The sequence below is a fragment of the Mustela putorius genome, unplaced genomic scaffold, assembly GCF_011764305.1.
Source record: "Mustela putorius furo isolate JIRA1106 unplaced genomic scaffold, ASM1176430v1.1 tig00000196_pilon_pilon_pilon, whole genome shotgun sequence".
Taxonomy (NCBI): domain Eukaryota; kingdom Metazoa; phylum Chordata; class Mammalia; order Carnivora; family Mustelidae; genus Mustela; species Mustela putorius.
In genome coordinates, this window is record NW_025421310.1 from 9618806 (window position 1) to 9630337 (window position 11532).

Here is an 11532-nt window from a genome sequence, read left to right on the forward strand (position 1 = left end):
ACAAGTAGCATAATTGTGAAACTCACATAAGATCATGTCAACCATGCTTAGCTTAAAAAACAGACATACAAAACGCTAAAGAAGAAAGAAGACCCCTCGCCAAAATGTAATTGTTGGGTCCAAGAGTAACTGCATGCTCCACACTAAGATAAATTGCTAAACTACTCTCCAAAACAGATTGAACCTTTACCAATCCTATCCACCATGTTCCAGAATTCCAGTGGCTCAACACTCTTCTTAACACTTGATGTTGACAGCCTTTTAAATTTTAGTAATTTTAGCAGAAAGGCAGCGTTTTCTCAATGCACTCTTAAGTTATTAATTTATTCTAATTTAGGCATAGTGATATTCACTTGTTACCTCCTTCAATTCTGTGAAGTTTGATGGATGTATGGAATTATGTAGCCAAAACCATGGTGAAGACACTGCAGAGTGCCATTCCCCAAAACGTTCTTTCCTCCTGTCCCTTGGTGGAAAGATCCTCCCTCCAACTTTAATCCTTGCAGAAATGCTGGTCTCTTCTCCATCCCTGAAGTTCTGTTGTTTACTGAATGTCATAGAAACAGAATCATACCAAAAGTAGCCTTCAAAGTCTGGCTTCATTCACTTGGCATGCTGCATTAGAGGGTTCCGCATGTTGCTGGGTGTGTATGCCCATAATTTGTTCCTGTACTTGATGCTGGTATGTCACTGTTTCTGTGTGCCCTCATGTTGCATACACTACCCTGAGGAGACCACTGGGGTTGCTTCTAGGTTTGGGATGACTATGAATAATGGGATGTCCATATTCACTTGCAGGTTTCTGTGGGAACATGTTTTTATTTCTCTTGCGTAAATGTCTAGGCATTGAGTTGCTCGGTCCCATAAGACATGTGTGCCTGGACCCTGCTGGGGATTCCAGACAGTCATAGCCTGCTCCCTCGCCAAGATTCTCAGAATGAACATCTCTAAAGTCCTTGACTTCATCCTGCCAGATGCTCAGAGAAGACACTGGTCATTATATTTGTTCCTCTCTTTACCCCTACCTCCCCCGCATCATTTACAAATCCTGGGGGGGGTGGTGTTTTGTTTTGTTGTTGCTTTGTTTTTTAAGATTTTTATTTATTTATTTGACAGAGAGAGATCACAAGTAGGCAGAGAGGCAGGCATGGGGAAGGGGAGGGGAGCAGGCTCCCTGCTGAGCAGAGAGCCTGATGTGGACCTTGATCCCAGGACCCTGAGATCATGACCTGAGTCAAAGGCAGAGGTTTTAACCACTGAGTCACCCAAGTGCCCCCCAAATCCTGTTTGTTTTATCATCACTATATATCCACAAATAAAGCCCCCACTCTCCGTGGTTGGAGCCAGCATCATGTCCCACCTGGGTCAGCCAGCAGGGCCCTCCGAATCTCTGTCTTGTGGTCGTGGACCTACTCTGGCTGCTCCTGAGCAAAACAGCCATGGGGATTCTATTGAAAGGAAAGTTCAATCATATCTCTGCTCTCCTCAAAGGCTTCCAGATTCTTGCATTTTCTGCAAGGCTCGCATGATTTTCACCAGGACAATGTCTGCACCTCTGTGGGATCTGCACCCCTACCCCCTGGGTCTCTACCCCCATGAGGTTTCCTATTCCTCAAGGTCTCCACACCCTCAGGGTCCCATGGGATCAGCACCCCTAGTCCCACAGAACCTGCATCCCCAACAGATCAGCACCATCGTCCCAGCATCCCCACCTTGCACTCCTGTATTCTCAACCCCATCCTCTTGTTTCCACACCAGCCCTCCTCCTGTCTCAGAGCAACTTCACTCACCTTTCCCCATTGTCCATTTCTTGGGATAATTTTCTCTCAGGCAAATACAGAACCTGCTCTGTCACCTGACTTCCAGTCTTTGCTCAAATGTCACCTCCTCAGCTCTTAGTTCCAGAACATGGTCCCCAATATGCCATGTGTGCTCAGTCTGCATGACTTTCCTACAAACACATATTCTACCCAAAGTGCTCTAATATTATTTCTTATTTATTTCTTTTGATTTCTTGTCTCCAGAATGACAGTTCTTGATGACAGAGATTTTGTTGTGTTCACTAATGCACCTGAAACCAAAACAAGGTGGCACATAGTAGGTGTTCAGTAGTACTTGCTGAAGGAGTCTATTCTTAACTGAATACTACTTGATTCAAAATCATGTGAGTCACACACCCACACAGGGCTAGTTGGCTTTTAAGACTGAGCCTGAAGATGATTAGGACTTGGAGATGCAGGGTTGGGGAGGAAAGGGCACTTCAGGAGAAGAAAGAGTACATGCAAAACCTTGGCCGAGCTGGTTGTGGAGATGTTGCAAGATGCAGGGAGAAGCAGAGATCCCGGTGGAGGGTCCGGTGGGGAGCAGACCATGCCAGGCCTTCAAACCCAGCCTTGGTCTTGGCCCTGGAGAGGATCCATAGCTCTTCATGCTGTGGAGAAGGTGGATGTTAATGGTCTCCCAAGACTCAGTGTGCTGAGGAGAGAGAGGGAGGCTGGAGGCAGGTGGGTTAGAAGTCTGGGGAAGAAAGGAGGCCACAGGTGCAAGTAAGGTCAGGATGGGGAGGAGACTGGCATCAGGATGAGCCTAGGAGGAAGGATGGCAAAACTGAGTGATGTACTGGGTCAGGCAGGAGGGAGGGAGGTCACAGTGGAGAGCCACACCCCAGTTCTGGCCTTAGAGAGGAGAGCCCTGTCAACCAGGTGAGGGAGACCCCGTAGAGAAGTGGCTTTGGGAGGAATGTGGCAGCTCAATTCTGGCCATGCTGAGTGGAGCAATGCTGGGGCCATCCCGGAGCAGGTGTTGGTGGGATGTTGGGTGGTGAGCTGCCCACGTCACTCACCTGAGGGATTAACTGGGGGTGGGCTTTGCCTCTTCCAGGCCCCCTGCAGGCCTGGCTGTCTCCTTCCTGAGGAACCTCACTCTGAGAGAAGAGACCAGGGTCTTTCAGTCTAATCATGGGGGTGCAGGGTGAACTGACCCACCCATGTTGCCAGTTAAGGGTTTGGAGGGGGGACTGAGGTAAGAGAGAGCAGGTCTGGTCACACAGATTACCTTGAGCTGAGCAGGGACATCCCCCCATGGACACTTAGTGGAATCCTCCTTCCTGCCCCAACCTCAGCCTGTTCAGTCCCTCCTGCACCCACCTGGGACTCAGCCACATGCCCCCGCCCTCCCTACCTCTCCCCTGCCCCTGGGGCAGTGCTCACATGAGGATGACGAGACAGACCAGGAGAAACAGGGTCTTGACAGCTGCTTCTGCAATGGCCACCAGAACCACCTCTGCCATGGGCTCTGATTTTACTGTAGTGACATGGGATGAGGAAAGATTCATGGGCTTGAACACAGTCCTGCGTCCTTCACTCTAGCACGACTCTGGCCATTGGTTCTCCGGGCGTTCTGGCATCACTGGATGTGGGACCCCGTTTCTGGGGCTCACCCCACCACATACACTGTCCTTCCAGCAGGAGGACTGGACAAATATGCAAAAGCTGGACTTCATCAAAGTGAATCATCTTGTTCACTTGATCCTATTCAGAATGTAAGAAGGCAACCTACGTATTGGGAGGAAATATTTGCCAATCACAGATCTGATAAAGGTGTAGTGTTCAGCACATATAATGAACACTTACTCAACTACAAAAAGGCAATCAACCCACTTTAAAAATGGACAAAGGACTTCAAAAGTTTCTCCAGAGAAGATATGCCAATGATAAAAAATGTCCTTGTGAAAACGAATGACATTAGTCACTACAAAATGCAAATCAGACCACACTGCTACAGTCCCTCATACCCACAAATAGGCTATAATTATTTTGAAATAGGAAACAACAATGTTGGGGAAAGTGCGTAGAAAAGGGAACCTTCACACACTTGTGGTGGGGTGAAAAATGGTGCTGCCACTGTGGAAAACAGTCTGGCATTATCCTCAAAATTGAAAACACAGAAACTACCCTTGGACCCTGCAGTTCCCCTCCTGGACATATGCTCAAGAAAGCTTAAAAGAATGTTCAAACAAAAACGTGTCCTCCAGAGTTCTTAGCATTATCATAGCCCAAAACAGAAACCACCCACATGTCCAACGCCTGATCAGTGGATGGATAGAACGTGGTACATCCATGCAATAAAATAGTATCCAGGCAAAAAAGAATTGGTACTCATACAAGCTCTATGGATAATCCTTGAAAATGTTTTGGTAAAATGAAAGCCAGACACAAAAGTCCATAGTTTGTGGGATTTCATTTAGTTGACATGTTCCCAGTGGGCAAATCTACAGACACAGAAGGCAGGTTCCTGGTTGCAGGGGGTCAGGAGGAGGGGGAATAGGGAATGACTGTCTAAGAGGCAGGGGGTTTCCCATTAGGGATGATGACAATGCAGTGGGGGGGATGGAATCAGGTAGTAGTGATGGTCCTACAACACTGTGAATGTCTGAGAACCACCTATTTTACACTTTGAAATAGCCAAAATGGCAATTTTTCTTATAGGTGAATTTTTCCTCAAGGACATAATACTGCATATATATAAAAAATACTGTATAACAGTTTCCACCTGGTACTGGCAAAGATCAGAATTTTTATCCCATGGAGGGTTAGTGAAAACATAGGCTTTGACCCTGGATGTTGGGGAAATAAACCCATCCACCCTCTGTGGAGAAAACTTTGCCTTTCTCTCAAGATTACAAAGAACCTATGATTGAGCTACCCCATAGACACACACACACACAGACATACGGGCACACATAAATGAAATGAGATGCCAGAGTATGGATTATAGTGTTGCAGTGTTTCTGTTGGTAGAATAAAATGAATGGCATGATTTTCCATTAAGAAAAGACACACACTGAATCAGAATCCATCCATGGGAAGGGTACCGCACAGTATCGGAGGAGATCGAGGACAGTCTGTACTACTGATAGCAGAGGACCCCTTAGATCTTCTAGGCAAACACACTAAGGCTCAGAGCAGCCCATGAACACTGGCTACTTCCCAGGAGGAAATTGTACGTCTAAGGACAGAATCTCCTGTATATTTTGGATGTTTGTCCATGTGAATATATTACATGTTCAGAAGCACTTTAAAAAGCAGCTGTTTGGGAGAATAAAAGATGGGACAGGAGGAGTCATGAGGAGATGCATGATAAGGGGCAGATCTGCTGGGTTCATGTTGCCCTATTCTCCCTTCTCCTGATGACGGGGTGGGGAAGGAAGGGTGCGGAAGAGGGGAGGGGAGCCGATGGGGACAGCTCTCACAGGGACATGGGGGCTGGGGAGGGAGAGCAAACACTGGCTTCACCCAGAGGGGATCTCTGTCATCTCCGTGAGTGCAGAAAGTGGCAGGGACATGACTCTGTGCTGAGGTTTGGAAAAACCCCACTCTCTATACCCAGGGAGGAGGCTCCTTCCTACCTGGGCTGTGTCCCAGGCAGACACCAGTTGTTGGGTTCTGTGTGGCACCTGCAATGGGAAGAACGGATTTCCTCCTTCAGTGAGGTGGGGGCATGTGAGATACATGTAGGTATCTTCTCCTCACCCACAGAAACCACAGAAACAAAGGAGGGACAGGGCTTGAGTCCTTCTAGGTCTCACACTCAGACAGACCTCCCAGTAAAACTCTGAGACTCCCCAAACTGATCTTCCTGCCCCTCACCCCTTCAGGGACTCGGGCATCCTTGTCCCACACTCACAGGTGACTTTGAGCTGGATGGTCCTTTCCACCATCACACCAGCTGCAGGGAGGTACACGTGGCAGGTGAGGTTGGTACCGTGGTCCTGGGGCCGTGGGGTGAGGGTGAGCACCGAAGAGAGGTGAGTCCTGGGGCCCAGGGAGGTGAGGGCAGCTGACGTCCAGTAGAAAAAGGGCGGCGTGCTCCTCTCACAGGCCCAGGGCACAGAGCAGGTCAGGTCCCTGGGGTGTCCAGACTCCAGGGTCCCCGGGATGAGGATGTCAGGTGTGTGGTTCAGAGCTGTGAGGAGATGGGAATCAGGAGGGTCCGAGTTGAGACCCTGAGAGAAGCCTCAGGCTTTGGTCCAACTCTTGCTTCTGAACCTTGACATGTGTTACCTCTAACCCCTCCCAGGAAGGGGGTGTCCCATCCCAGCTCTGACCCAGGACCCCCATCCTTCCTCTGCAGCCTCTCCTGGAGTCTCCTCCTTACCTGTCACTTGCACAGAGAGCTGGTTCTGTGTGTAACTGTGGCTCACAGAAGACCCTCTCTCCACCCTGAAGAAGTATGTCCCCGAGTCCCTTCTCTGTGCTCCTCTGATGTCCAGGGAGCAGTCATAGGCCTGGGGGTCCCCAAGGAGGAGGAATCGGCCCTGGGTGTCCTCCTGCACCTTACGAAATGGGTTGTTTGTGGCTACTGGAGCACCATGGTGTGCACTGGGCCCTTCCCGGAACCAGTAGCCATGAACAGGGGAAGGCAGGGCCCGGTATTCAGTGGGGTAAGAGAAGTGGCAGGGCACGGAGATGCATAGGCCCTCCTGCACCATCAGGGACTTCTGCACCTGCAGCTGGTATCTTGAGTACTGAGCCAGGGACCCTGTGGAGAATCGAGGGTCAGCAGCAGCCCCTGCCCACCTGGCCCCCTCCCCTCGGCCCACTCACCCGTCCAGAGCAGGGGTAGAAGCAGCAGCAGCGGCAGCAGCATCTTTGAGATGGAGAGTGTGTGGGCCTCCTGTGGGTGAGGGAGAAGAGGAAGACAGCGGGAGGGAGTTTGAGGGGGACCCACGGGAAGCTGGGGAGGAGCACAGGCCCTTGTGGTTCACAGAAGAGGAACAGCAGCTCCAGAGCTCTCTCCGCTCTCTACCCATAGCTGGCCACACCCTTGGCTGGACACCAGGGAGACCCACCCAGCAGGAGAGAGCAGGAGCAGATCCATGTCCTGCCCCTCATCTTGGCACTTCCCTCTGGCACCAGGACATCTGAGGACACATGAGGCCTGGGACACAGTGAGTCTCCTAAGGTCTCTTCCACCTGAGGATCTTGTCTGAGCAGAACTGTCTACACTGGAGAGCTAGTCAACTCCTGGCTAGACCTAGCCTCATTTAGACCCACAGGGTGTTCTGTCCTTCAAGGTGGAGGATTCTATAGGTCTGTGTGAGCCTCTGAGGCAGAAGAGAAGGGATCCTGGGTGAAGAAGAGGTAGTGGCCATTCATACATTCATTCATTCATTTTCCATGAGCTTAGTGAACATCTGTGTTGGAAAACTGGAGAGAGACAGCTGGATCTGGCCTGGTCCATCCCGTGATACGGTCCCCACCCAGGGAGCCATTTCCTCTGTAGACACACCTGACTTTCTCTTTGTCCCTGTGAGGTTCACAGCAGGTCTTTTTAAATGTGTCTGCTAATGAACCATGGAACACTACCTCAAAAACTAATGATGTCCTGTATGGTGACTAACATCACATAATATAAACAAACAAACAAACAAATGTGTCTGCTGGCTTACTGGACATTTTCTAAATATACAGGGATGGGTCCTTTTTCTTTCCCTTCTACTATGCTAATTCATGAAGTTTCAATGGCACCTCCAAAATGAGAACTATGTGGGATCTTCATGTAAATGAGCCATGGGAAAAATATTTTCCCTGAATGCTGTCTATACAGTGGTGCGTGGACTAAAGCAGGTTTTTTAGTTCCTCATCATTTCCTGGGAAGGAAAAAATCAGCTTCTCAAGGTGAAATGTGGCTCAAAACACATATAATATTACTGCAGAAAACATAAGTGGAACAAATATACAGCTGCAATTAAAATGTCATTTTCCATCTCTGTGGAGTACATGTCTGGCAAATCATTGATGCCTATCTACATAATATAATATGATATATAATTCATTTGCATCATACAGTTGTAAAATGTTGCAAACGCAGTATTATCTAAAGTATGTTCCTTAAAAATTACTAACGTAGAGCTATTTTGTGCCTCATCTGATAAATGGGAATTGAGTCTCCAATAAGTGAAATAAACTTATTCTAGGTTGTCAAAATGTACAGTTGTGGCACATAACAGAAAATGCAAAGTGATTGCTTTGCAGTTAACAGAGGTATACCATTTTCATGGACTGGAAGGTTCTGTGAGTTCTCATGGTGTTTCCTCAATGTACTTTGTACTTTTTACAAGATAAAATGTACCCTCCTAAAATGTGCATCTCTAGGACTTATGAAAAATGTATACCTCCACAATGGAGAATTAGAACAAAAATACCATTCCCCATGGGATTCCTGGAACCTCAGCCCCAGGTAAACATGGATATAGTCTCTGTCATGGTGAATTAATTTGACCTATTTGAGAATTTCCTAGAAATGTATGCATTTGCGTGTTCTGTATTCTCTCACTTAGCATACTGCTTTTGAAATGGAACCAAGTTGTGTTTGTAGTTCATTATATATGATTACTAAGTATTATGCCATGATATGAGTGTACTATAGCCTCTTATTTATTCACCAAATTATAGAGAGTTGGGATTTTCAAGTTTTGGCTATATGAAAGTGAAACTTCTTATGGACATATTTCCATTCTCTTGAGTATATACAAGTAGCATAATTGTGAAACTCACATAAGATCATGTCAACCATGCTTAGCTTAAAAAACAGACATACAAAACGCTAAAGAAGAAAGAAGACCCCTCGCCAAAATGTAATTGTTGGGTCCAAGAGTAACTGCATGCTCCACACTAAGATAAATTGCTAAACTACTCTCCAAAACAGATTGAACCTTTACCAATCCTATCCACCATGTTCCAGAATTCCAGTGGCTCAACACTCTTCTTAACACTTGATGTTGACAGCCTTTTAAATTTTAGTAATTTTAGCAGAAAGGTAGCGTTTTCTCAATGCACTCTTAAGTTATTAATTTATTCTAATTTAGGCATAGTGATATTCACTTGTTACCTCCTTCAATTCTGTGAAGTTTGATGGATGTATGGAATTATGTTACCAAAACCATGGTGAAGACACTGCAGAGTGTCATTCCCCAAAACATTCTTTCCTCCTGTCCCTTGGTGGAAAGATCCTCCCTCCAACCTTAATCCTTGCAGAAATGCTGGTCTCTTCTCCATCCCTGAAGTTCTGTTGTTTACTGAATGTCATAGAAACAGAATCATACCAAAAGTAGCCTTCAAAGTCTGGCTTCATTCACTTGGCATGCTGCATTAGAGGGTTCTGCATTTTGCTGGATGTGTATGCCCATAATTTGTTCCTGTACTTGATGCTGGTATGTCACTGTTTCTGTGTGCCCTCATGTTGCATACACTACCCTGAGGAAGCCACTGGGGTTGCTTCTAGGTTTGGGATGACTATGAATAATGGAACTGTCCATATTCACTTGCAGGTTTCTGTGGGAACGTGTTTTTATTTCTCTTGGACAAATGCCTAGGCATCAGGTTGCTCGGTCCCTAAGACATGTAGGTTGAACTGGGACAAAACCGCCAAACTGTCCTCCACAGTGGCTGTACTGTTTGGTAATCCCACCAGCAGAGTGTGGTGAATTCTGGTTGCCCCACAGTGTCTTCGGTGTTTGACATTACCAGGATTTTTCTTGTATTTGTGTTTGGATTTTTTTTTTTTCTTAGCCATTCTAAGAGGTGTGCACTGGTATCCCATCCTGGTTTTATTCTGGGATTTCCTAAGGACAAGTGGGGATGGGCACGTTTTCATGTACTCGTTTGCCATCCATTGTCCTTATTTGGTGATGAGGTGGCTGGCTGGTTCAATGTTTAGCTGCTCTGTTTTGACTGGAGTAAAACATGCAGAACAAAAGCTTTACCCTCTAACTGTTTTAACTGTCCAGGTCAGTGGCCTTAAGCCCATTCCTGTTGTTGTTCCACCATTACCAGTAACCATCTCCACAACTATTTTTTATCATACCAATCTGACATTTTGTGCATATCAAATTAATAACCCTTGATTCTCCCTCGTCCCCCAGCATCCTCTGACCCTGGCAACCATCATTCTCTCTTCTGTGTATGAACTTGCCTACTCTACATACATGATGTAAGTGGAATCCTCCAGGATTTGTCCTTTTGTGACTGGCTTATTGCACTTAGAATAATGTGCTCAATCCATGCTGCAGAATGTGTTGAACTTTCCTTCTTCCCCAGACTGCATAATATGGCACTGTATGGACATACCAGCCTTTGTCTATCTGTTCCTCTCTTGGTAGACCCTTGGGTTGCTTCCACCTTTTAGCGCTTATGAATGATGTCGCCATGAACACAGATGTAGAAACAGCCATTCAATTGCCTGCCTTGGATCCTTTGGGTATGTACCCAGATGGGAAATTTCTGGATCCTATGCTAATCCCATGTTTAATTTTTTGAGGAACTGCCGCGCTGATGGCACAGCAAATGCACCATTTACAACCTCAAGAGCAAAACCAGGAGTTCCACTTTCTCTGCATCCAGGCCAACACGTGTGATTTCCTGCTTTTTGTTTCTTTTGTTTTTTTCATAAGAGCCATCAGAATGAGTATGAAGAGGTTTCTCATTGTGTGCCTGTTGTCTGCATTTTGCTGATATTAGATGTTGAGCATCTTCTCATGTGCTTAGTGGTCTTTTGGATCCTTCTGGAGAAATATCTGTTCAAATCTTTGCAATTTGTAGTTACAGTGGTTTGTTTTTTCATTGTTGAGATACCATCTTTTATACAATTATGTTTTGTTTGTTGACTTATTGTTTTGTCTTGAGAATCTTTGAAATACGTAGATACAACTTTCTCAACAGATATGTATTTGTAGGTATTTTCTCTCTGTCATTTTTCTTTTAGCTCTGACAATGATGGCTTTTACAAAACAGCAGGTCCCTATTCCCCAAGTCCTGTGTTATGTCTGAGGTGACCCACTAGTGCCTCAGGACATGGAAGAACGGAGTAAAGAAGGTCAGGGGGCCGGATGGGGACATTTGGGGGTGGGAAAATCCTTTGAGCCATGCAGTGGGCTGAATAGTGACCCCAAACATACCCAGGTCTTAATCTGTGGGAAATTAGATGTTACCTTACAGGAAACAAGGTCTTTGGAGATGGGACAAAGTTGGGGATCTGGCCTGTGGAGATCATTGTAGATTATCTGGTTTGGGTCCTAAATCTATCAGAGTGTCCTTCTAAAGGGGAAGCAGAGAGTGACTTTCTGCACACAGAGCAGCATGAGGAAACATGACCACAGAGACCCAGAGTGGAGCAGTGACACCCCAGGTTAAGGCATGCTGGCAGCCAGCAGCACCCCCAAGAAGCAGGAAAAGGATTCTCTCCTTGAGCCTCTGGAGCACATGGAGCTCAACCACTCTTGATTTCTGGGCAGCAAACTTGATTTAGGACTCTGGGGTTCAGGACATGGCTCCCAAAATGTGTGATTTGGGCATCCTGACCCTTTCAGGCTGAAGAAATTTGAGAACTGGCAGGTGGAGGAAGGACTTTGTGACTTTTCCCTCCCTCTACCCAGAGGAAAGGAACATCCCAAGTCTGATGACAGATGGACAGAGAGACGGATCCGGCAAGCAGGTCCCTTCAAGCCACTCCTGTGGTAATTACCCCCCATAG

The 11532-nt window shown here is 46.7% G+C and overlaps 1 protein-coding gene across 3 annotated transcripts; it reads right to left on the reverse strand.

Annotated features, from left to right (window-relative positions):
• Positions 1-1979: 1979 nt before the first annotated feature.
• On the reverse strand, positions 1980-6758 carry LOC101685657 (myeloid cell surface antigen CD33). 3 transcript variants are annotated; one of them, XM_045077432.1, is made up of 7 exons: positions 6606-6758; positions 6157-6540; positions 5686-5964; positions 5408-5455; positions 3210-3303; positions 2289-2431; positions 1980-2071 (listed from the first exon to the last, which is right to left on the reverse strand). In XM_045077432.1, the coding sequence occupies exons 1-7, from the start codon at positions 6646-6648 to the stop codon at positions 1998-2000; spliced, it is 1065 nt and encodes a 354-aa protein (XP_044933367.1). In that variant the 5' UTR covers positions 6649-6758; the 3' UTR covers positions 1980-1997. The 3 variants fall into 3 exon arrangements, with proteins under 3 accessions (XP_044933367.1, XP_004767207.2, XP_004767208.2); XM_004767150.3 differs by lacking the exon at positions 1980-2071 and adding an exon at positions 2843-2923 and having other exon boundaries at positions 2297-2431; positions 6606-6756; XM_004767151.3 differs by lacking the exons at positions 1980-2071; positions 2289-2431; positions 3210-3303 and adding an exon at positions 3327-3554 and having other exon boundaries at positions 6606-6755.
• Positions 6759-11532: the final 4774 nt, after the last annotated feature.

Coding starts and splice junctions, on each gene's coding strand:
- LOC101685657 (XM_045077432.1), bottom strand. CDS start 6,648: ATGCTGCTGCCGCTGCTGCTGCTTCTACCCCTGCTCTGGACGG. Junction 3,304..5,407: donor CTGCCTGGGACACAGCCCAG/GTAGGAAGGAGC, acceptor ATGTCACTACAG/TAAAATCAGAGCCCATGGCA. Junction 2,072..2,288: donor CCACAACCAGCTCGGCCAAG/GTTTTGCATGTA, acceptor TTTTGGTTTCAG/GTGCATTAGTGAACACAACA.